Source organism: Protobothrops mucrosquamatus, unplaced genomic scaffold (assembly GCF_001527695.2).
Source record: "Protobothrops mucrosquamatus isolate PMUCROS unplaced genomic scaffold, P.Mucros_1.0 scaffold141, whole genome shotgun sequence".
Classification (NCBI taxonomy): domain Eukaryota; kingdom Metazoa; phylum Chordata; class Lepidosauria; order Squamata; family Viperidae; genus Protobothrops; species Protobothrops mucrosquamatus.
Genome location: NW_015386507.1, coordinates 464290 through 487674, shown reverse-complemented (window position 1 = coordinate 487674; position 23385 = coordinate 464290). Strand labels below are relative to the sequence as shown.

At 60.8% G+C, this 23385-nt stretch overlaps 1 protein-coding gene across 1 annotated transcript; it reads right to left on the bottom strand.

The window, feature by feature from the left end:
- Window positions 1-72: 72 nt before the first annotated feature.
- LRCH4 (leucine rich repeats and calponin homology domain containing 4) lies at window positions 73-22423 on the bottom strand. Its single transcript, XM_029283580.1, has 18 exons — window positions 22231-22423; window positions 8601-8745; window positions 8372-8498; window positions 7965-8070; window positions 7720-7856; window positions 7389-7504; window positions 7157-7253; window positions 6924-7011; window positions 6656-6822; window positions 6399-6466; window positions 5956-6102; window positions 5359-5419; window positions 3776-3878; window positions 2645-2736; window positions 2316-2453; window positions 2021-2098; window positions 1653-1823; window positions 73-186 (listed from the first exon to the last, which is right to left on the bottom strand). The coding sequence occupies exons 1-18, from the start codon at window positions 22421-22423 to the stop codon at window positions 73-75; spliced, it is 2148 nt and encodes a 715-aa protein (XP_029139413.1).
- Between the last annotated feature and the right edge of the window lie 962 nt (window positions 22424-23385).

Genomic DNA, 23385 nt, shown 5'->3' with positions numbered 1-23385 from the left:
TCTTCGCTCCGGCGCGGACCACAGTTCCCGGCGTGCCCCGCGCCCGGCTCTTCCCCTCCCCCTCCCCCCGCCCTAGAGCGCCCCGCTCCTCCGGTCGGCGGCCAGCAGCGCCCGCACAGTGGCGGCCAGGCCGGGCAGGTCCTCGTCGTCCAGGGGGCCGGCGCCGCGGGGGCCGCAGAGCTCGGCCTGCGGGGAGGGAAGGGAAGGGAGGCGGCGGTCAGGGGTTTCGCCCCGAGCCCCCCAGCACGGGGGAGGAGGACAAGACGGCGGCGACGAGCAAGAAAGCGAGCCGAGGCGGCGGTTCTGCTTGGAAAAAACCGTGTTTTGGCCGTTTTTCAACAAATACACGAGCGAGGGGGGGCGCAGCGGAGACAGAGACGCATCTGCGGGGAGGGGGGAGGGAGAGGGGGAGCTGCAGCCCTTGCAAGTCCGTCCTTCCTTCCTTCCCGCGTGGAGGAAGACGATAAATAAAATATTTACAATATGGTACAAGTGGTTAAAAACACAAATCTTCACAATCTCCCACAGTTCTTGAATCTTCAAATATATATATATATATATATGTATAACGTTTGTGTGGCTGCGTGTATAAAATATATATATATATAATTTAACATACATTTAAGGCAGAAGATGGGGAGCGTGGCTGAGGGGGAGGGGCTGGGCCAGAAAGGGGAACCGCCTCCTCCCATTAAGGCATTTCCACAGAACTGGGCCCAGCCCGCCAACCCCAAAGGAGCTGGTGGTGCCAGGCCGGGGGGCTCCCCCCTTCACCCAGAGAAGGTCCCAGGCGGGGGACTCCAGCACAGGCGGCCTGGGAAGGAAGAGGCTCCTGGTCTGCCCCAGGATCGGGCAGCTGTTGCGGCAAGGGAGTGCCCGGGTCTCGCAACGGCCACCTGCCCCGCGGCCCTTGAAAGGGCACAGCCCGCCTGCCAAGAACTGAGCAAAAGGCCCCAGTTTCCGAGTGCAAAATAGGCAGGAAGCCCTCCTTGCAAAAGCCAGGAAAGGCACCAGCTCTCAGCCACAAGGACTGGGAAAGGGGGGCTGCTCTTAAAATCCAGGGTTGCTGTGCTTAAGGCGGCTCAATTCCTGCGGGGCAAAAACAGGCGGAGGCCTTTGTGTTGCCAGGTGGGGCACACCATGGCCATCCTGCCCCAGGAGGCACTTGGGAAGGGGAGGGGGCGAAGGGGCACGGGGGAGAGAAGGCCACGGCGCCAGGTTCTGGGGAGAAGGCACAGGCGTGGGTCTGAAATGGGAGGACCAGAAGCCTCAGAGGGGTCAGGAGACCCCGGCTGGAGAAGGGGACGGTGATTGCCTGGGGTTCTTCACCGCCCCAACCCGTTCGGCCGCGTGAAGAACGAAGGCCTGGCTGAGCGAAGCTGGGATGGCGGTGAACGGCCTGAAACCGGCGGACAGATGTCCCTAGCCAGGGGCAGCTTGCTATGGCCTGGGTGACCGAGACCCTCCGTAGACGTTCTGCCTGGGCCCGGAATCCCTGGGGGGGACACACCCTGAGTGGGAAAGGCAGGGGCTGCTGGGAGCCGGGTGGTCCTGCTCAAGTCGGGTGGCCATCGGGACGAGCGTCCGACCACTCAGCAGCAGCAGCAGAAGCCACACAGCTGGCAATAGGCAAAGTACAACAGCAACATGACGCAGGCATAGAAGACACCAAAGCCGGCGAGCTGGCCCGAGAGGGCGGCGGGGGCGAGGGGCCCGCCTGCCGCTGGGTGCAGCAGCAGCAGCAGGGCCTCCAGCAGGCACAGGAAGCCGCGGACGTTGCCTTGCAGGAGGAGGGCAATGTCTGGGGCACCACAGAGAGACACCTGCGGCAGGCGAGAGAACACAGGCACAGAAAGACGGAGACGTAAATGTTAAGAGAACACGGAACAGAAGCAAGGAGGGGCAGGGGAGACGCCTGCTTTTGCTGGGGGGGAGGGTGAGAGAGAGAGAGCAGGCCTTGGGCAAAACGGTAGGGGAGGGGCCTAGAACGGTCCCCCAGGGACTCCCCATCCGGCCTCACCTCAGGAATCCCAAGATGGCGACAGGCGGCCAGGAAGCTCTGCAGGTTCTTGCGTCCTTTGGAGGGGTTCAGCTTCGGCTGTTGCAAAGGAGAAGAGTCGGTGGGCAAGGGCGGCGAGGAGGCTCAGCCTGCCAGGCACGCCCAGGCAGCAGCGGCCCAGGTAGGGGACGCCCAGGTAGAACCAATTTCAGCCACAGGAGCCAAGGCTGCCCTGCTGCAGGAATAAAACCCGTTCTCCCAAACACACACACACACACACACACACACACACACATGCTTCCAAAGAGAGGCTCACCACAGCAGGCGAGGGCACGTGGATGAAGGGCACAGAGCGTGGGCACAGACGGTTTGCCAATTGGCAAAGGATGACCCCATCAGCCAGGGCCTCACCCAGGTCCTCTGCCAGCGTCAGGTTCAGATGGGACTCAATTGCCTGGGGGGAGGGGAAAGAGATGGCTGACGGCTACCTTTGAGGCCGGGATGCCCAGCTTGAGTGCCAGCTGCAGCTCCTCCCCTCCCTTTGGGAGACGCCCCAACCTCCAGCTGCCACCTCAACACGGAAGCCATTTGCTTAGAAGTGTCCCCCTAACTCCTAGCCGGGGCACAGCCGCCAGCAACCCCTACCTTGCGCAGCTGGCCAAGGAGCTCGCTCTCGCCTGGGGCCTGGGATCCAGCACGGGACTGCAAGGGGCTGTTGAGCTCAGGAGGTGGGGAGTCTGGAAAGACAGTTCGGTAGCGCTCAGGGAAGCCCATAATGCCGGGCCTGGCTGCCCCCCCCCTCCCCCCAGGAAGGGCAAGCTTGTCTCTGGGGAGCTGTGGTCCTTGGGAGGATCGCCCTGACAGGCTGACTGAGGATGCAACCAGCTTCCAAGGGCTGCCTCCTCTCAGCCCCACCAGGCAGACCAGACCCCGCAGGAAAGCCAAAGCTGCCGTTACTGAAAGTGGCTGAACTAACAGAATCTGGCAAGTTGGATTACACCAGGAGTCTTCAAACTTGGCCCTCTTATGACTTGTGGACTTGAACTCCCAGAATTCCTCAGCCAGCGTGAGGGAACTATGACCCTTTGATGACTTGTGGACTTCAACTCCCAGAATTCCTCAGCCAGCGTGAGGGAACTAGGACCCTTTGATGACTTGTGGACTTCAACTCCCAGAATTCCTCAGCCAGCGTGAGGGAACTATGAGCCTTTGATGACTTGTGGACTTCAACTCCCAGAATTCCTCAGCCAGCGTGAGGGAACTTTGATGACTTGCGGACGCATGCCTGGCTGAGGAATTCTGGGAGTTGAAGTCCACAAGTCATCAAAGGGCCAAATTTGAATACCCCTGGATTACAATGTCCTCCCCCCCCCAGTGAATTAGGGAGGTTTGTGCCAGCCACTTTGAAATGTCATCTGGACCTTCAGGACTTGAAGCAGGTTTTGCACTTGGAGCAAAACGGATCCCTTCCTGGTCCCGCTTTGGCTCAGCAATCAGGACCCTGAGCATTCCTGAATTCCTGAGAACCGTCTTGGAGGCTGAGAGAAACCCCTCTCGCACTCGCTACGCCGTCCTCTTCCTGCCCCTCTCACTTCCTAACTCTCTCCTCTGCCCCCTTCCAAGGCCCCTCCTGATCCCACCGGCACCAAGGAGCCACTTCGCGGTCAAGAGGGGCTCAAAGCCCCCTCCGTGTTCCTGCAACCCGCCCAGACGGCCCCCCGGCAGGCCTGCAAACGGGCACGGGGAAGAGTCTCGCGGCCCTGCCTTCTCTCGAACACTCACCCGAACTGCGCTGGATGCTCTTTTGGGACGAAGAGCGGAAGAGGAAGCTGGAGGGCCTCTGCGCCAAGCTGGCATCGCGGGGCGCAAGACTGGTGCTCTGGCAGAGCAGAGGGTCTGTACGGGCAGAAGGGGTCAAGGTTGCCTACCCCTGACCTAGTTGGCGGGGCGCGGGCATCAGGGCCTTTATTTAATTTATCAAACAACTCTGGGTGGGCTCACAGTAGCCAAAAAAGGGGGTCTGTAATAAAATCAAAGGAAGAAGGAAGAGAACACAAAGAGTTGTGAGGAACAACAGAGCGGAGGGAATTGTGTCAGGCAGGGAAGGACTGCAGGGGCCACAAACTGGACCCATTCAATGAATCTCTGCACCCTGGAAGGCGGTTTGCTAACAAGGGCCAGGAGGGCAGAGGCGTTTTAAGGTTTCCCGGCAGACACGTGGCGGTTTGTGGTCTCTTTTGAGGAGCCGTCTGGGGAAAGAGACGCGGGCACGAAAGGGAAAGCTGGGGGTGTCAGCAGAACTACGCAAATTGAATCCGGTGGGAAAGGACCCCTCAACATGCACCCGTGTCCAAAGAATGTGTGTGTGTGTGTGAAGTGAATGCAGGAGTGAGCGGCCCGCGGGAAAGGCGCTCCGTACGACATTCGCTCGCACAGAGAGAAAGAAGGAAGGAAGGAGGAAGGAACGGCTAAAGAGGCATAAGAAAGAGTGAGTGGGCCAAGGGGAAAACGGAAAAAGCAACGCCTGAATGGAGCTTCTGAGAGTCTCAAAAGTACAAAATGAAGTTTAAAAAAATGGGAAGCAGCGTCTGGGTGTGGCGGACGGCTGCAAAGAGCGAGGGGCGCGGAGGGAAATTGGGGCGAATTGGGCCCAGCTGCGTCTCCTCTCCGCCTTTCCTCGCCGTCTCCTTCCGACTCCCTTTCCGGGTTCCACGTAGTGCCGCCTCCCCCGAGGGGGAAGCACACCCTGCGCTGGGCGAGCCTGGGAGGCAGGCTGAGCCACCCCCGGAGCCAAGTCCTTACAACAGACCCCCGACCCACCCAAGGAACCGGCTGCTTCTCCCTCCTCCTCCCCCTGGCCACCAGGACAGAGCCAGGAAGGGGGGGGGGAAGCTCCCGCAGCTCCTGAATCAGGAGGAATTGGGGGGGGGGACCTACCTGCAGAGCCTGGACTGTGCCTGGGGGAACCAGCCGGCTGTCTGACTCCCTGCAAGGCCACACAAGAGGAGGAGGTCAGGGCCCAGGGCGTTCAGATGGGGTGCAGAGCCCTCTGCCCACTGGACAGCATGCACCCCAAGCGGGCGGCTGCCGAGACTGCCGGTGGTGGGGCTACCAGGAGACCCAGCATCCACGGCACCAGTCCCACCCACACAGACCCAGACCCTCTGGCTGAATTCACACAGCACAGAAAACTTTCTAAAACACGCAGGGCGAAAGTAAACCGTTTCTGCCTTCTCCTCAAGGCCCGGGGTTCCCAAAATGGGCTGAGCCAGCGGCCGGCTCCCTCCACCTGCCGCCCGGCCCCACGTTCCCCTCGAGGGCAGCCCCGGGGCGAAGGCAGCCCTTGTTGTTACTCCTACCTGGGCACGGAGCTTCGGCTGAGGGAGGCCAGTGCCCTTCTCTGCCAGGCTGCTGCTGCCGCTGCGGAAGGAAGGAAGGAAGGGGCGCCCTCAGGACAGGAACCCAGCCAGCCCCCACAGGGACCCTGGGTCAGCCCTCCAGCCCTGGCCTTTGGGAAGGATCGGAGCCCTTCCTGAGGAACCGGGGGGGAGGACGGGGTGGGAGGCAGAGAACGGCCCTTGCACAAGAGGTCCAGAGTCCCCCCATTTGCTCCTGCAGCCCCCCCAATCCTGGAGGGGGCTGGAGCCAGCTATGAGGCCCTTAATGGTTTGAGAGAGCAAATGGGGAGGGGGCCAATTCCTTCCAGAGGTCGGAGGGGCACTTCCTGGAGTGGAAAGGCTGGCAGAGGGCATCTGGCCATCTAGCAGGAGGCACGGCGGCTTCAGCTGCCCCTGCATGTGCCCAAAGACCTGTGGAGAGGATGCCAACCGCCCGTTCCCAGTCAACACGGGCTCTGCGGACTGGAGACTGGGGGAAGGACCGACTCCACCCGCTGGAGGGCTGCGAAGCCCCTGCCCGGGAGCCGCAGATGCCCATCCCCCATCCCAGGTGACCACCTGTCCGGCCTCTCTGCCCCCTGGCTCCACCGCTGCTGCTGCTGCTGCTGCTGGCGCTCCCTTTCCTGCCACAGCAGCAGGAGTTCAGGGCGACGGCGCTCCTCCAGTGAGACCTCCGGCCTGGCGAGGGGAGCCCCGCTGCTGCTCCTGAAGAGTGGGGAGGAAGGCAGCAAGTCCGTGGGGGGGAGCTGCTCTGCGGCCGGGCCCCAAGCCGAGCCAGCGCTGGCGCCCCAAAGCACCCAGTCTGCAGAGCCAAGGATCGGCCAGGCGAGGGGGGCAGGCAGAAGAGCGGCCGGCCCCACAATTCCTGGAGGGAGGGAGGGAGGGAGGGCAGCCCCCTCCTGGCAGGGAAGGGGCAGGGCCGGGACAAGGAGGGCTGGGAGGGGCCCCACCTCCTACGGGCCCCCCCCAAGGCCACGCAGCTGGGCAGGGAGTCCCCATACCTGCCAGCCAGCCCTGGGTCTGCAGCTCCCGCTCTCGGGGAAGGGATCCTGGCCGGTTTCTGGGGCTCCTGCGGGAGACGGGCACAGGAGAGAGTCAGTGCAGAGGGGCAGATTTCCCGCCTGCCCCCCTCCCACACACCCCAAGAACCCATCTTGCCCAGCACAGGAATCGGAGTACTTTCCATGGCCTCCCAGAACAGGCCCCCAGCCGCTTCCTTGAGGGCCATGGGAGAGGGACCCCAGGGCAGCTGCCTCACCTCCTGGGACGCCGTCCCCGGGGGGCCGGTCCACGCCTTGCTGGCCCTCCCAGCCGGAGGGGGGCCCATCGCCTCTTCCTCCACCAGGAGATCCTCCTCCTCCTCCTCCTCTTCCCCATTCAAACTGCTGTCAATGTAGTCAATTTGCTCCAGTTCACCAGCATCACCTGGAAAGGGGGGGGGAGGAAAAACTGGGCTCCAGCTGCCTGGCCTCTCTCCGGCCCCCCTCAGTTACGGCCAGGCTGGCACCACCACCCCCCGCGCTCACCTGCCCCTCCGCGCTGCTCCCTCAGCTGCTTGGGGTCGCGGGCCAACTCAGCAATGCGGAAGGAGAGGTCGGAGAACTCGTCGGTCGACTGAGAAAGAGAGAGAGGCCCCCAGTCACGGAGGGGCCGGACCGAGGGGCCCCCGGTTCGGCCCTGGCCACGGCCAGGCTCCCTCCACCAGCAGGGGGAAAGGACGAGGGGACCCCACCCACCGGGCCTGCAGGCCACGACGTACCTCATTCCCCGACCACCGCTTGCTGCCGCTGTCCACGCTGTTGAAGCCGGAGTCGAGGCCCCCGTACTGTCGGGCCGGGTAGAAGTCCTCCGGGAGGCTGAAAGGCAGGACGGGAGCTGAGGCGGCAGCGAGAATGAGACTCCGGCCACCGCCAAGGCCCTTCCCTCCGACCAGAGGCCAAAACCGGCACACTGGCCGGCAGCCCCTTCCAGGGCCTCCCTCGGCCTCTTACCACGTGCCAAAGCCGGTGGGGCGTCCCTGGGCAAGCTCCGCCAGGCCCGGCCTGCCTTTGCCGCAGGCCTCCGTGTTGAGGTATTTGAAGATGTGGATCTTGCCTTTCAGGCAGACCTGCAGGAACGGGACCCCGTCAGATCCGGAACGAGCAGCCCCTCCGCCAGTCCTCCCTGGCCCGGCCAGCTGGGCTGAGGAGGGGCTCTCCAAGGGCCGGTCGAAGCCCTCCAGGCTGCCTTCGTCCAGCCGGCCAAAGAGCAGCCCAGCCGCGAGGGACAGATCCTTTCCGAGGCTCCAGACGGAACCGGGGCCTGGCCGTCTCGGCTGCCTACCTGAGCGGGTGGGAACTGCAAGGGGTTGTTCTCCAGAAGGATGCACTGCAGGTGTCGCAGGAGACGGAAGCAGACCGGGAGGCGGGTGACCAGGTTGCAGGAAAAATCCAGCCGCACCAGCGGAAGCTCGGCCAACTCTGCGGAGGGAAAGGGGGGGGACTCGGAAGGGCTCCGGGGGCAGCCAGCGCCCAGTTGCCCAGCAGAAGGGATTCGACCCGGAGAGGCCGGCAGGCCGACCCACTGACCTTCAGGCAGGACGGTGATCTGGTTCCGGCGAATGTTGAGATCCCGAAGAGACTCCAGGCTTCCCATGCTCCCCGGGAGGGACCGCAACTCATTGCTGCTCACATCCTGGTCAGGGAGGGGCAAAGGGAACCGAGTGAAGCCCCTGCCCCCCCTCCCCCCAAAAGCAGAGACTGCCGGTAGGAAGGGCGCAGGCGTGCCAGCCACTCCGAAGAGCCCTCCACGCCCCGTTCATCTAGCCCGGCCTATCACCACCGCCACCCCCGGACAGCCCCAAGAGGGCTCCCTGCTGTGTTGCAGCCAGGAGGATTCGGGCAGCTTCCTTCTCTCTGGCTTCCAGCCTGGAGCCCGGCCTGGGCTTGCCTCGGCCTTCCTCCCACTCACCCCACTCCGCGGCCGGCAGACTCACCAGTTGCCGAAGGCTGCTGAGGGAGCCAATGTCCTCCGGCAGGGCGGCCAGCTTGTTGTTGCTGGCAATGAGGACCTTGAGGGGCAGGTGGCAGAGGCAGGCGGGCAGGACCGAGATCTGGTTCCGGCTGAGGGGAGGGAGGGAGGAAGGCTGGCTGTGAAGGCCGCTGCGCCCGAGAGCCCGCCCAGCCCTTTGCTCCGCCCGCCAGCTGCCCCCCTTCCCCGGGTACCTGACGTTCAAGTAGGTGAGGGCCTGGAGGTTGGCGATGGCGGGAGGGAGGCTGCGTAGGCAGTTGTGGTACAGGCTCAGCCCCTCCAGGGACATCAAGTGGCAGGCGTCCTCGGGCACTTCGGCAAAGCGGTTCCGCGACAGATCTGTGCGGGCAGAGAGTCATGAGACGCTCAGGACCCTTTCCAGGGGGAGCTGCTGACAGGGGCGGCGACCCAAAGGGGAAGATGCCCTGTTACGACATGCCCGCCCCTCGTTCCCCAGGCCCCTCTGTGGGTCCACCAAAGCCTGGAAGGGCCTGACGCTTCATCTCTGCAAGGAAGAGAGGCCGGGTGGGCCCCTCTGAGCAGGCAATGCCCACAGAGCCTCGATTTAAGGCCGAGGGGGGCCAAGAGAATCTGCATCTGCTTGAGCAGCCTTGATCTGCATCGTTCACCAGTGCAACTTCCTCTCTGGAAGGGAACTGACCGCCAAGCCCTTGCCCTGCCAGTAAGCCCAGCAGATCAGCTGGACACCAGCCCTCCGTGAGGGGGGTGGGTGCTTCTTTCTCCAAGGCGTGTCCTCCCCGAGTGACCCTCCCCAGCCTCAGAGCACGTTCGAGGGCCACGTCAGCTTCTGAGATAATCCCCCACCATCAATCCCACAGCCCCTGCCTCGCCAGGGCTGAGTCCGTCCCTTCCTCCTCCTCCTCCGAGTCTGGAGGGGCCCCTTTGCCGTGGTGTGTGTGTGTTTGTGGGTGTGTTGTGTCTGGCCATGTATGGAAGAGACCAATGTGCTTTATATTCTTTGGGCACCTCAGAGGAGCAGGTCCCCAGCAGAGGCGACTGTAGCAGAATAACGGAGTTGAAAGGGACCTTGGAGGTCATCTAGTCCAGCCCCCTGCTCAAGCAGGAAACCCTGTACCATTTCAGACAGACAAATGACTGTCCAATCTCTACTTAAAAACCTCCAGCGCTGGAACACCCACAACTTGCTGACTCGGGTCGCTGCTGCTCTTTAAAGGCACAAGCCCAGCCCGGCCCCTTAAGCTACACGTAAACCCAGTTGTGGGTTCTCCCTAATGATGGCCAGCCCTCCCTTTGACCCCTCCCTGGGCTGCACCTGCTGAAGATGCCGAATACTTTTTGCCCCACTTAACTTCACAACGCAACAGGGAGATTAGAGGGTAACTGGTGCTCACAACACTTTCTAGTTCCTGATGACCATCTTTGGCCCTTTTAGCTTTGGAAGAGTAAATACAACTGTTCAGACCTCATGCCCCCCCCACACACACAAGGCGGCATCCAGGGACCTCCCTCCCTGCCTCATTTGGCACAGGCTGAATTTTCCAGCCTCTTGCTTAAGTCAGATACTGTCACCTACAGAGGGAGAAGCTTGAATTAGACCAGGGCTCTCCAAAGTTGGCCACTTTTAAGGCCGCTGGGCTTCAGCTCCCAGAATTCCCCAGCCAGCTGTCCTTTGGGGACCCCTGAGTTAGACCAACGCTTCTCTCTGGCTGGGGAAGAGGGGGGGGAGGAGGGTCACAGAAGAAAATAACCTCGCATTCTGAACTCGGACCCGCCTGGGAGCTAACTCCCATTTCCAAGGAGCCCACCCAATTTAACAAAACCCGGCTCCCTTGTTCCAGGGAAACGGGGAATCCCCCACCCAGAAGCCCTCTGGGGTGGGGGAAGAGGGCTCTGCCTCCGGCCGTGGAAAAAGCAGGGCCCAAATAGAGGGATTTCCAAGCTGCTTCTTGCAAGAGCCTCTGGGGAGGAAGGCAGGGGAGAGCCAAGAATGAGACGCTGCACTCAAAGTGGATTGAAGTTTTGGAGGCAGCAGCTGCTAAATTTAGAAGCAGCTCCAGCACATACAGAGATCCCAGAAGGAAGCCCAGAAGCATCTCCCCCCAGGATGGGCTCCTCAGCCAGAGCTGCCCCTGAGTCACCTGTCCAGGGCCATCTGGCCAGGTGAGCTTGGTGCCGTTTTCAGTTACACGAAAAGCCATTTTTTAAAACCCTACAATGCAGGTACGGTGTTCAAAAATGCAGCGTTTCAACAATAAATCCAGGGCAACGTAATGGCCAGATAACCCCTAGGGGCAGGGGTAGGCCACCTTGGCTCTTTTATGACTCGTGGACTTCAACTCCCAGAATTCCTGAGCCAGCATAGCTGGCTCAGGAATTCTGGGAGTTGAAGTCCACGAGTCATAAAAGAGCCAAGGTTGCCTACCCCTGCCCTAGGCTGTGTGGCTGATCCTTCCCTGAGGGATCGCTGGATCCCGTCTCTTTCCTAGCTCAACGTTTTTCCCCCTCAAGGCTTTTTGAGATGAGTGCAAGGAAAACAGGGGGTTGAACTGGAAGACCCCCCCAAGGCCCCTTTCAACTCTGTTATTCTGTGTTCTAAAGGCCCAGAAGATCCACAACACTCAATACAGCCGAGGTATCATCCGTGGACGCTGCTTCCGTTCTTTCAGCCCCAAATCCTCTCCCGCCCCCCGTTAACACTGAGGGTTTTCAAGAGGAGGCTAGACAGCCACTTGCCTGGAATGGCACAGGTTTCCTGCTTGAGAAGGGGGTTGGACTAGCAGACCTCCAAGGTACCCTCCAGCCCGGTCATTCTGTCTCGTGTCCCCCCCTCAGCCATCCAATTTTTAAATGGTTCCTCATTATACCAGGGGTCTTCAAACTTGGCCCTTTTATGACTTGTGGACTTAAACTCCCAGAGTTCCTCAGCCAAGCATGTGTGCCTGTCTGAGGAATTCTGGGAGTTGAAGTCCCCAAGACAAAAGGGTCCTAGTTCCCTCACGCTGGCTGAGGAATTCTGGGAGCTGAAGTCCACAAGTCATAAAGGAGTCATAGTTCCCCCATGCTGGCTGAGGAATTCTGGGAGCTGAAGTCCACAAATCATCAAAGGGTCATAGTTCCCTCACGCTGGCTGAGGAATTTTGGGAGTTGAAGTCCACAGTCATAAAAAGGGTCCTAGTTCCCTCACGCTGGCTGAGGAATTCTGGGAGTTGAAGTCCACAAGTCATAAAAAGGGTCCTAGTTCCCTCACGCTGGCTGAGGAATTCTGGGAGTTGAAGTCCACAAGTCATCAAAGGGTCATAGTTCCCTCACGCTGGCTGAGGAATTCTGGGAGTTGAAGTCCACAAGTCATCAAAGGGTCATAGTTCCCTCATGCTGGCTGAGGAATTCTGGGAGTTGAAGTCCACAAGTCATAGAAGGGCCAAGTTTGAAGACCCCTGTCCTATACCATTAGGAGCCCCAAACCGTCCCATATCTAATTGCAAACCTTCCCTAATGTAGGTTACCTATCTTCAGCCCATGTGATCACATGCAGATTTTCTTTGGGGGGGGAGTGATGGCAGCTGGTAGATGGTAGCACGGAGCCAACCGCCCCCCCATCCCAACCTGAACAATAGTGACAGACCGGCTGCCCACGTGACCTTCTCCAGACACAGAGGGCCACTGTCCTGCTGACCCGTGGGGGGAGGGGGTCAAGGCACCCTCGAGGACACTCAGGCCATCTTTGCAAGGTGGCCACCTGTCAGACTCGGAAGCCATGGCCCTGCGCCCGCCCAGGACCCCGTGACCCTCCTCAGTGTGGCAAGCAGACTGACGCTGGGCGTCTGCCGGAGCATGTGCAGAGAGCTGCTCCCACGTCACTGAGCTTCGCCCTGCCGCCACTGGGCTTCCTTCAGGGTTCACAACTGAAGCCAGTCGGCCACCGGAAGGGGCTGGCCTGGGCTGCTTGGGGATGATGGGTCCTGAGGTATCACAGTCCAAGACGGGAGATAGCCTCCAGTTGTGCTCGTGTACAGCCAACACTTTCCTGTGCACCACACCCCAGCACAAGCTAGACCTGCGGGCAACGTTTTTATTAGGATTATGTCTTATTTGACAGATGCAGGCACGGGAAGGAATCTAGCTAGCTACAACCGGAAGAGGAACAAAAATAAATAAATGTCGAAACCAAAACCGACTAGTCGGGTGCCAGGCGGCCACAGGGCTCCTGTGATTTGTGTCTGAAACACCCAGCCGAGGAAGGGGGGGCAATGCCCACCTCCAACTTCATGGCCTCACCTGAGTGTGGGCTCTTCAGGATCAGCCAGGGACCTGCCTCTGGGTCAGCTCCCCCCCAGTGCCTGTCCTCTGGCCCCCTCCCCCCCTGCTCCAGCTGAGCCTTCAGTGGGACCCCCAACCAGCAGCAGGGCAGAACACAACAGGTCCTCTCTGCCCCCCAGAGGGAAGGCCCTGAGGGGTCTCTGGGATCGAGGGGGGGGTGTCTGTAGCCACCATGAGGACAGCTTTGCCCCCCCCAGGAACTGTGCTCGGGTGGGGGACCCTGGGGCAGCCCTGCCTGATTCCCCCCCCCACCGCCATTCCATTGCAGGTCAGGGGGAGGTCTTGCATCTCCTCTCAATCCCTTCAGCCCAGCCCAGACTCAGCTCCGACTTCAGAGGGGGGGATCCTCCTGCCCTCCCTCTGTGCTCCCTCCCAGCACAGCCCAGCACAGCCCAGTTTCAGGGCCCCAGGCCTCCTCCCACTGGTCACCGGGTGCAGGCCAGGCCCTCCCCCTGGTCACCAGGAGCAAAGGTGAACGTGCAGTCCTGGCTGCTTCAGGACAGCCCAAGGACCAGTCAGAGGCCCTCCAGGCAGCCACGAGGACTAGAAACCTGATTTATCAAGGTTGACCTCTGCCCCACCCAGGCAATTGCAAGGGCCCCCAGCACAGACAGCGGCAGTCATGAAAGCTTTGCGTGCCAAAATGGCCTCTTTAGGGCAGTTTCTGACTCCCCCCTTCCAGAGTGGAATCCGCTGGGCAGCAGCTGCTCCCCGATTTCCACTGGGTGGGGGCGGCAGGGAAGGGCCGGCTGGAAGCGGATCCTTCCCAGCCGTGCAGAGTGTTTTGCAGCTGCCCACAAAGATCCCAAATCAGAAGCAGCAGCTGCCCCTCGCCTGGGGCACCCAGGCAAGAGATGATATGGGGGGGCGCAGGGGGAGCCGAGAGGAAAATCAGACCAGCAACTCCGGACCAGGCCTAAAAATAGCGCCCAGATGGTTTCCTTCTGGGACAAAACGAGGGCAGCCGGTCCGATACAGGGAAGCGTTTGGAAGGGGCCAGAGGCGGGATGGAAAGCAAGCGCCCTTTATCTGGGGGGGGGAAAGGGGGGGCTAAAGAGTGAGAGACCAGAACTGGGAAAACACAACTGCTCAGGCGTTCCTGCCAGCTCCCCCCCACGCACACACCCACGAGGGCACGAAAAGCCCCTTCGCAGCCTTCTGAGACGGAGTTGGGGACCCCCCCTTGCTGCAAACAGGGGAGGGGGCCGGCTGGGGCCTTGTGCAAAGAGAGGAAGGCCAGGTCACCGGCCACTCAAGGCCACAGGAGAGAAATGAGCCAGCAAGAGGTTTTATCAGCACCACATCCAGATCTGAATGCCAGGAACTCAGAGTCTGGGCTCCGCAAAGAGGCGGGCAGCCCTGTCCCGGCCCAGCCAGGCCTCCCCCGAGCGCCGCAGAGGGGGCCCCTTTGCGAGTCAGCAGGTTCTGCTCTTCCTCATTCCTCCAAACCACCACATCCACCTTTCCATTTTTGGCAAGGAGCAGAGAACCGGAACAAACTCTTGAAATTCGGAGGCAGACTCAGAAAGCGAAGGGCACGTCTCAACCGGGAGGCAGAGCCGTATGAGTTTTGCCCCGGCTGCCTGGGCGCCGTAGCCCTAACCCTACCCTCCAGCCACCTTCCAAAGGGAAGCCCACCACCACCACCAAAGGACCCTCCTCTTAAGATTTTTCTTCCGGGGCTGCTGGGCCTTTTGGTTTCCTTGTTTTGAAGGGCTTCTGCCGGTTCGCACGCTGCAGGGAGGCCCCGGGGCTGTCAGGGTCCACTGCTGCTCTCCGAGACCTTTCTGGCCATGTTGCTGTCCATTTCACAGCCGTCGGGCTGAGTGGTCAGGCCCTTTTGGATACGGCCAAGTGGCCGTCCATTTTGCAGGAAGGTGTGGGGCTGGCGGCCTGCTTCCTTTCTCTGGCGCGCTGGGTGGCTGCGGGGCGCTTGTGCCCGTCGGACAGATGCTCTCCCGGGCGGCCGGCTTGGGGCTCTGGCACCATCACCCTAGGCAAGTGGGGGGAGACTTCACGGCAGGTCTCTGCCTCTTCTTCCTCTGCCGATCAGAAGATCCAGGAAAGGCCGTGCGTTTCGAGCCGTAAACAATTCCCTAATCAAGGCACACGAAAAGGATGCGAGTCCAAGCAGTGTGAACCACACCCTCGGGGCTTACGCAGTAGGGCGGGGCACATTTCCCAAAACCTCCGCTCTGCAATGTACCGAGCAGCGCTTTGCACCTCTGGAGAACTTGTGTCGGTGGTCCAGAGATGACGGGAGGCCTGGCTGGGCACCCGTCTCCTTTGCTTTTGCAACACCTTCTGTTTGGCATCTGCTGCTTTTTCCAACCAATTTCCTGGCTGCACCTGGGCCCGGGCGCCATCTCAAACGTGCAATGGGCTGACCCAAGAGGGGAAGACCCCCCCACACTCCACCACCAGGCCAGGAAGGCCGGGTTTAGGTGGGTGCACAAGAAAACGAGCCGGGAGGCCGGACGCTCATATGCGCTTTGACAACAAAAATAGCCAGGAGCCACATCAGTATCCCGAAGGAGATGCCAGATCTCATGCCAGGGTCTTCGGGTTCCCCTGGCTAGCTTAAAGTAAGAGAGACCCTTCCTCTTATTATGGTTCTTCACACCCTCAGCCAGATGTTCAGACTGGATTTGGCACTTCTGTCTGCCTGCTGAGCCCTCCCCAAGGACCTGGGAGAGGCAGACGGGAATGTCCGACGGTGCCGGCTGTTCTGAGCAAAGCTGCCTTTGTCAATGCCGAGAATAAGAGTTGGAAGGGACCTTGGAGGTCTTCTAGTCCACTCCCCTGCACAAGCAGGAGACCTTATACTATTTCAGACAGGTGGCCATCTAGCCTCTTCTTAAAAAGCTCCTGTGATGAAGCACCCACAACTTCTGGTGACAAGATGTTCCACTGGTTAATTGTCCTCACTGTCAGGAAGTTTCTCCTTAATTCCAGGTTGCTTCTCTCCCTGATGAGTTTCCACCCATTGTTTTGTTTGTTTTTTGCCTTCTGGTGCTTTGAAAAATAAGTTGACCCCCACCTCAAATATTGGAAGGCTGCTATCGTGTCACCCTGAGTCCTTTTCTCTAGATTGGCCAAGCTCAATTCCTTCAACCGTTCTTCATATGTTTTGGTCTCCAGGCCTTTAATCATCTTAATTGCTCTTCTTTGCAGTTTTTCCAAAGTCTCAACATCTTTTTTGTAATGTGGTGACCAAAACTGGATGCAGGATTCCAGGTGTGGCCTTACTAAGGCTTTAAAAAGCAGTACTATTATTCACGTGATTTTGATTCTATGCTTGTGTTTATACAACCCAGGATTGTGTTGGCTTTTTTGGCAGCTGCCACAAACGGCTGGCTCGTGTTTAAGGGATCGTCCACCAGGACTCCAAGGTCCCTCTCACAGTTACTGTTTTTGATCCAGGTTTCGCCTAAACCTTTGGTTTTTCCTGCCCAGGTGTAAAACCTTTTCTCCACATTAAACTTCGTTCTTTTGATAGGGCCCATTGTTCAAGTCTGTCAAGATCTTTTTGGATTCCTAAGATTGTCTTCTGGGGTGCTGGCACTTCCAGCCAGTTTAGTGTCATCTGCAAATTGGGTGAGTTCCCCTTCTATTCCCTCATCTAAATTGTTCATGAAGATATTGAAGAGTACTGGCCTAAGCGGGAACCTTGGGGGTACCCCACTGCCTATTTCCCTCCCTGTCGATGTGGTATCATTCAGGAGGACTCGGTTCGTCAGCCAGGTACAAATTCTACAAACAGAATGAGCCAGTCGTTCTATTTCTATTTGCAGGTCTTTGCGTTTTGTTCTCTTCTCCGGTTCTTCCTCTTTTCTGCCGTCTCCGGCCACATTATTATTCTTATTTATTAAATTTCTACGCCACCATCTCCCGTACAAGGTGATTCTGTGCAGCACCTTGGCAGGCTTTTAAACTCCTGATGCTGCAAGGCGTTGTGTGTGGGTGGTGGAAGGGAGAAATTGCACAGGAGGCAGCAGGAAGTGAAAACACACACACACAAAAACAGGCTTCTCGTATGTCAAAGGGAAGTTGGGGGTGGGGAGCAGCCCCGATCCAATCACAGGGGAACCAAACCCGATCACAAGGAGGGGAAGAACGCGAGGGCCTGCCAGGGCTCAAGGTAAATGGGTCTGGAAGACTCTGGATCCCTGAAGGATGCCGACCTGGAGGATTATGATTGGCCGGCTCCTTTTCACTGCCCTCCCCGGGGAGGCACCTGGGAGGGATCCCAAGAGACCCCCTTGCCCTCCGAGCAGGCAAGGCACACGCAGGGCGCCAAGCCAGAGGAGGAGAAGCTCAGCTCTCCACCAGCTGCAACCGCACTGCCAGGCCAGGGCTTCTGTTGGCAGGAACCAGTTGGGTAAGCCTGGCTGCCAGGTAGTTGCCCAGGGCTGCCCTGGGGCAAGGGAGGGCGGGAACGTCTCCTGGGCAACTCCTGTGCGGCTGCCAGGGGAAACGCCTGAAGGGTGAGCAGGGCTGAGAACCCGCCCCAGGGACTTTGTCCACAAGACCTTCGGCGGATTCCTCAGCAGGAACCGATCACCCATCTCGGGTGATCTCGGCTCGCAGGCCACAACAACCCGGGGACTTCCTCGTTCTTCCCGCCCTGTCCTCCTTGCCACGCCCGGGACTCTCTGTGGGGCTGCAAAGAGGAAGAGGCCACTTCCTGGTGCACAAGAGGCTCTTGCCCAACTCCCAGAGCTCTGGGCTGGCCCAGCACCCCGCTTTTGCCGGAGACGGGGACCCCACCCACACCCAGAGGCCCGTCCCAACTTTTACACACAGACGTGCATTTCCCATCTGACCCGTTCTGAATATAAGATTCACCCTTCCGCACATCAAGGGTGGGGCCTCCCTGGCACCACTAGCGGGGTGAGGTGTGTCTCCTCTGGAGATGATGCCAGCCCCACCAGCTGTGCCCCCAGGGTCCCTCTGCTCAGCACCAGGCCTGCTACCTTCAGACATCCAGAGGCGACATGACAACAAGGGCGGACTTGCCGTCCCAAAGCCGGCCACCGTCTCAGGTGAAGGTCCCCGTTCTCCACTGAGAGGGACCAACCTCACCAGACTCTGGTGAGAACGATAAGCCTCCCCCGGGGCTCCTCTGGAATCCTGGCAGGGAAGACCCCTCGCCCATCAACACAATCCACTCCTCTTAAAGCCGAACAAAGGCTGCAAAGGTCTGGGCAGGCCAAGGGTCAGTCCAGAGAGTGGGATTCCTGGACACCCACCAGCTCACTCCTCACCCCCGCTGGGTGGTGGGCTTCCCTGAAGAGAAGAGCCAGGGAGGAGGAGAGGCCTGACCTGGGGGGGGGCTGAAGCAGCTTGGGGGCCAAAGGGATGGATTCGTCACCCACCGCTGGTCCAGGCCTGCATCTCCCGGGCCTTCCAATCCCAGGGGCCCAGTGCAGCTGGACAAAGCAGAGCCCGGCAGAAGGGGAGCAACAGCTGCAGTTGAGCCCCGGCAAAGAAGGCCCCCCCCTGAGCCTCTCGCCCCCCCCTATGCCAAGCCGGTTTACTTTCCAGAGGTCCCATCGGCCCCAGCAGCAGCAGCAGCAGCAGGAGGAATGCCTCCCACGGAGCTACTCTGCAGCTGAACCCGCTGCCCCAAAGGAGGGCTGGCCTCTCTCACTCTGCAGCTGCCCCCCCCATCAGTTTTTCCACGGCCCTCCAGCAAGATCTGCCGGTGGGAGCCAGCTGGACTCGGTCAGAGAGGAAAAACTCCGCTCAGAGCCTAAAATGGAGCATTCCTGCTCCCCTGGCAGCTCGGTCTGCCGTTAGCCCCACATGATCTCCTGGGTCCCTGGCGGATAAGATCCTCCCGCCTTTTGACATTACAGCTCTGGATTCCCATCTCGCTTTTCATCCAGGAGGGGAAAACAACCCGGAGAGAGCAGGAGAAATCTGAAAAAAACCCCCCCCCATTAATGCACGCCAGTAATTAACTTTGTCAACTTTTAAGAGGCTTGGACTTCAACTCCCAGAATTCCTCAGCCAGCCGGACGTCCACACCTCTGGAAGTGGGGCAGGTGGAGAAAAGGGGCCTGTGCGGGGAGGGGGCCCTGCTCTGAGACGCCCTGTTCTCCCTCCGGCCCTGTGGTCAAATGTTGCCAGCCCAACTTCTCTGTGGGAAACACCCCATTCAGCGTCTTCACAAGGATGTCATGCCGTGGCCTCCAATCACGGCTTGTAGAATAAACTAGAATGAGCTGAATCAATTCAAGAACCCCTCTAATGCAGGGGTGTCCAACCTTGGCAACTTTAAGACTTGTGGACTTCAACTCCCAGAATTCCTCAGCCAGCTTTGCTGGCTGAGGAATTCTGGGAGTTGAAGTCCACAAGTCTTAAAGTTGCCAAGGTTGGACACCCCTGCTTTAATGTGACCGAGAAATCACAATGTGAGTTTGTCTTGGATGACCTCAGCCAATCCAGGTTTCACACAATGCCTAATTCAAACATCGCATCAGACCACAATTGTTACTCACGCTCTCCTATTTTTTTCTTCGAGACCTTTCCCGGCGGCCTCCCTTAATTCTATCTCCCTAACGAGAGCCCCGAGGGGAACCTCTCAAAATGACCACTGATTGTGTCATAAAGGGGGGAGGCGGCGGGAGCCCCTCATGCACGGCTCCTCCCGGACAGAAACAAATTCACTGGACCTTCGGTGGGACATCGGAAGGCGGACCAGATGCCGGAGGAGACAGCGCAGGGCTGCTTACGGCCTGCTTAGCCAGGGGCCGCTTTTTTACGTGGCCCTACAAACCCCGATCTGTGGCCTGGCGTGATGGGCAAGGCCCAAGCCTCCTCCCCTGGGGGGGGGTCTCTTGCCTGAGCGGGGCGAACTCAACCGAGGCCTGGGGGCCTCATGGATCTGGGGCCAGGCCATGCTCAATTTCTGGAGGGAGGGAGGAAGCCAAAGGAGGAAACAGCCGAGGCCCACGGCCCCGGTCAATGGTCAGCGGTTCTCCCCGGACACCAGGAAGTGCCGGTTATTTCAACTCTGGGCCGTCCCCCCCCCAGCTGAGAGAACAAGAGCAGCCACCTTACATGAGAGCAGAGCGAAGGTGCCGAGGAAGCAGATGGGAACCCCTCTCCCCTTTCACCACAACTCAAAGGCCCCCCGGAGCCCCCGGCCGAGGCAGGGAGTTTGGGGTCTTGCAGGAGGGCAGGGGGCTTACCATCCTCGGGGGGGGGATGCTTGGCCAGACAGCAGGTGCTGTGACAGAGATTGTGCTCCCCAGCCACAGACGACATGGATCCAAAGGAAGCCGGCTCCGTCCCTTGGCACAGGGTGGGCAGGCGCTGGGGGGCTGTCAGGAGTGCCCCAAAACCCGGGAGGGCCAAGCTTGGTCAGGTCCCATTCAGAGCCAACAGACCCCGAAGCAGGACTGCATACTAGCCCTGAGGGGCTTCATCTGCCTACCGCACAGATGATCCCAGACCCCACAGTGACCCCCACCCGGCCCAGGAACCTCCTGCAGCTGTCAAACGAGAGCATCAACCGGCGGCACCCCACAAATCAGGGGCTTTGCGCTGGACCCCTCCTCCCAAAGACCAGTGGCACCTTGCTCCCCTCACCCCAGGGACTCGGGACTAGGAACAACGGAAGGGAAAAGCTCCGAGAGGTCAAGCAGGGCCGGGAGAGTGACCCCCCCCAGCAATGCCACAGATCACCCACCCATGGGATTGATGCCACCTCAGCTCTGTGTTCGGGTTTAAAAGAACCCATCGGGCCCCCGGGTGATCTAACAGATCCTGCATGGGGGAGGGAGGGCGCACCAGCAAGCCCAAAGGCAACATGGGGAGATCTCTCAGCGTGAGGCACATCTAATTGCAGGGAAGGATCGAAGGGACCCCCACCGCCTTTGGGTCACGGACAAAAAGAGACTGAGGCTGCCCCCTCCAATCTACATCGGGCCCTCAATGCTGTGGGACACCTACACGGGTCAGGCCACGCAGGGGACGGTCAAGGGCCAAAGGCTACCACCGTGCTGGGGAAGCAATTATGACTAGCCCCCACTGCAATCCAGCCACTCAGGGAGGGGTGAGGCTGCCCGGTGGCGGGAGGGCAGGGCAGCCACAAGCACCCCACTCCCCCCCTGTCCTAGGCCCCAAGGGCTCCCACTGGTCATCTCTGGCACCCACCCAGGCTGCCTTCGTGGCCCCTGCCTCCTTGACCGCCACAAGTGACCAGGGCAATTCCCGGCTTGCAAAGGGGTCAGGTTCAAAGGTCGACCCAGATGCTGCGGGAGGGGGGGCGGGGGGGGCACCAAGCCTCCTGACCGGCTGGGAGTCTCCCACTGACCGCTGAGGCAATGGGGATGCCCCGGGCCTTGTGCTGGAGAGACCCGACAGCAACCTTCCACTCTCTCTTGCCACGGGAGCACTAGCGCGAGCCAAGTGTGCCCCAGGGCAGAAATTCCGGGAGCCAGCAGGCCCAGTGGTTGCAGGAAGAAGCTGCTCCCCTGCCTGCCTCGGGTGAGTCACTCCTCCCCAGGAAGAATCCGGTTCCTCCTTGGCCCTCCACCTCGGCTCCTCTAGGGAAGCGACCTGCACAGGCCCCTGGATCGCCCCACAAGGGGGGAGGGGTCAGCCAGCCACACGCAGGACACCGGCTGAGAAAGGCATGCCCGTCTGCAGCAGGGAACACACGCAAAGCAGCCCTGGGGACATTACTGCCACACGCGTGGGCACCTTCGCTGACCCGGGTACAAGGGAGGGAGGCAGGAGCCACAACCGAGAAGGCCCTGCTGCGGCTCCCCCGGAGGGCCCAAGGGGGGCCGAGCCGCCCTCCCTGCAGATGCCAGCAAAGCAGGAGAAGGCAGCGCCAAAGGGAACAAGAGGGGGGGGGGCAGCTCCCCTCGCCACCAGCCCCGCCCGGGAGCAGCTCCCTCCCACTGGGGGTCGGGGGGGGGCGAGGGGCGGGAGGGGGCCTCGGTGGACAGAGAAGGGCTGCCCGGGCTCCAGCCGCCCCCCCTTTCCGTGCGGTCCAAGCCCGGAGGTCCCCGCCGCCCGGAGGCGCCCTGACGGCGGCGGGGCTCCCTGAGCGGCGGGTGCGCGGACCCTGCCCCGCCGGTTCCCAGATCCGCAGAGCCTCCGCTCGCCCGTCGGTGCCGGGAGAAGCGCTTCCGCAGGGAGGGCGCAGCCGGCTTCAACCCGAGGGGCGGAGAGAGCGGGGCGACCTCCTCCCCGGGACCCCCGGTGGCTAAGCTACAACTCCCATCGTCCCGGGAGGCGCGGATGATGGGCACTGTAGTGCAGCCCCTCTCTCCGGGGGGGGGGCGGGGAAGCGGCCGGCAGGCGGAGAAAAGTCCCAGCCGCTTCTTCGAGGGGGCGGGGCACAGTAGGGGGCGTGTCCGAAGCGCACAGCCTAACGGAGAGGGCGGAGCCTGCAGGCAGAAGAGACCCGCTGGGGGCGTGGCCGGAGAAGTAGGGGGTAGGGGGGCTTCGGAGGAGGCGGAGCGGCGGCGCGTGGCTGGGAGGGGGCGTGGCCGAGCACCTCACCCGCTTGCGTGGTGTCGCTGAGGTCCCAGCGCCGAGCCGCTCCTCCGGGGAAGTGCCTCAGCCGCCGTCCCGCCAGGCTCAGGCTGCCCGAGGCCACCGCTTCTTCCAAGGCGCGCTCGGGGCCCGGGAGGGGCCCGGGCAAGGAGGGGGAGGGCGGGGGCAGCGAATCGGCCCCGCCCTCGCCCGCCGCCATCCCGTAGGCTCCGCTGTTCCCGCTGCGGCCGTCGGGCGCCGAATGAGAACAGGGAGGCAGAGACGGCGAGACCCCAGCCAAAGGGGGCGGTGCTGGAAGGTTCGCGTTCGCCTATGAGAGGCCGGACATGCGGGAAGCGGCCAATTAGAAGGGACCTTGCCGAGCCGTTCCTCGCCCCAAAGCCAATCCCCTTTAAAAGAGCTGCCTGACTCTTCCTCCTTTTGCTCCAATCGGACGCCCGTGATGGAAGGGAGCTGGGACGTCTGCGAAAGCGTCTCGGTCCAGCCAATCGCTTACGAGGGAAGCAGATTTCCCCCCCCCGGATCCAACTGGCCTGACTGACACGTGAAACTGCTGCGCACGTGCCTCCGTCGCCCTATCAAATTCAAGGAGGCAGGGAGGGAAGCGATTGGCTCAGCTGGCGAGCCGGGAAGGGGCGTATCACGGCGCGCAGAAGCGAGCGAAGGCAGGCCTCCTTCTGACGGACGGCTGAGCCTGCCAATCAGGAGTCGCTCGGCTCCTGGCGGCTAGCGGTTGAAAGCCGGGCGCGCGGCCGAGGGGGGCGTGATCAGCTGCGATAGGGGAGAATGGCAGCCACGGCAGCCAATCATCGGCCTCACGCGCCTCTTAGTGCACGGGTAGGGAAGCTTGACGACCAATCGGAACAAAAGGCGCCTCTTGGGAGGCGGGCTCAAGCCTGTGGAAAGGCCCGGAGTCGGGAAATGGAGAGAAATTGGGGCGGGCGTGGGGTCCTCGGGGCATACGCAGAGCGCCTCGGCCGGATGAATAATCCGCTGTAGCCCTCCGCAGGCTGGCCAATGACTCGTCCTGTGCGGAGAGGAGGGGGCAGCCCGAGGGGAAACGTTGGCGGTTCCAGACTTTTAAAAATGATTGTTTAGATCTTTTTTTAAAAAAAAAAAATCCCACCTTTATTAATAATCCAGAAGATGCCTAACCCTCCC

Bases quoted from the DNA above. Each gene is read 5' to 3' on its own strand.
- LRCH4 (XM_029283580.1), bottom strand. From the start codon at position 22,423: ATGGCGGCGGGCGAGGGCGGGGCCGATTCGCTGCCCCCGCCCTCCCCC. The intron at 8,499-8,600 runs GTACCCGGGGAA...CCCTCCCCTCAG, and splicing joins CTCACCTACTTGAACGTCAG to CCGGAACCAGATCTCGGTCC. The intron at 7,012-7,156 runs GTACGTCGTGGC...TCTCTTTCTCAG, and splicing joins AGCGGTGGTCGGGGAATGAG to TCGACCGACGAGTTCTCCGA.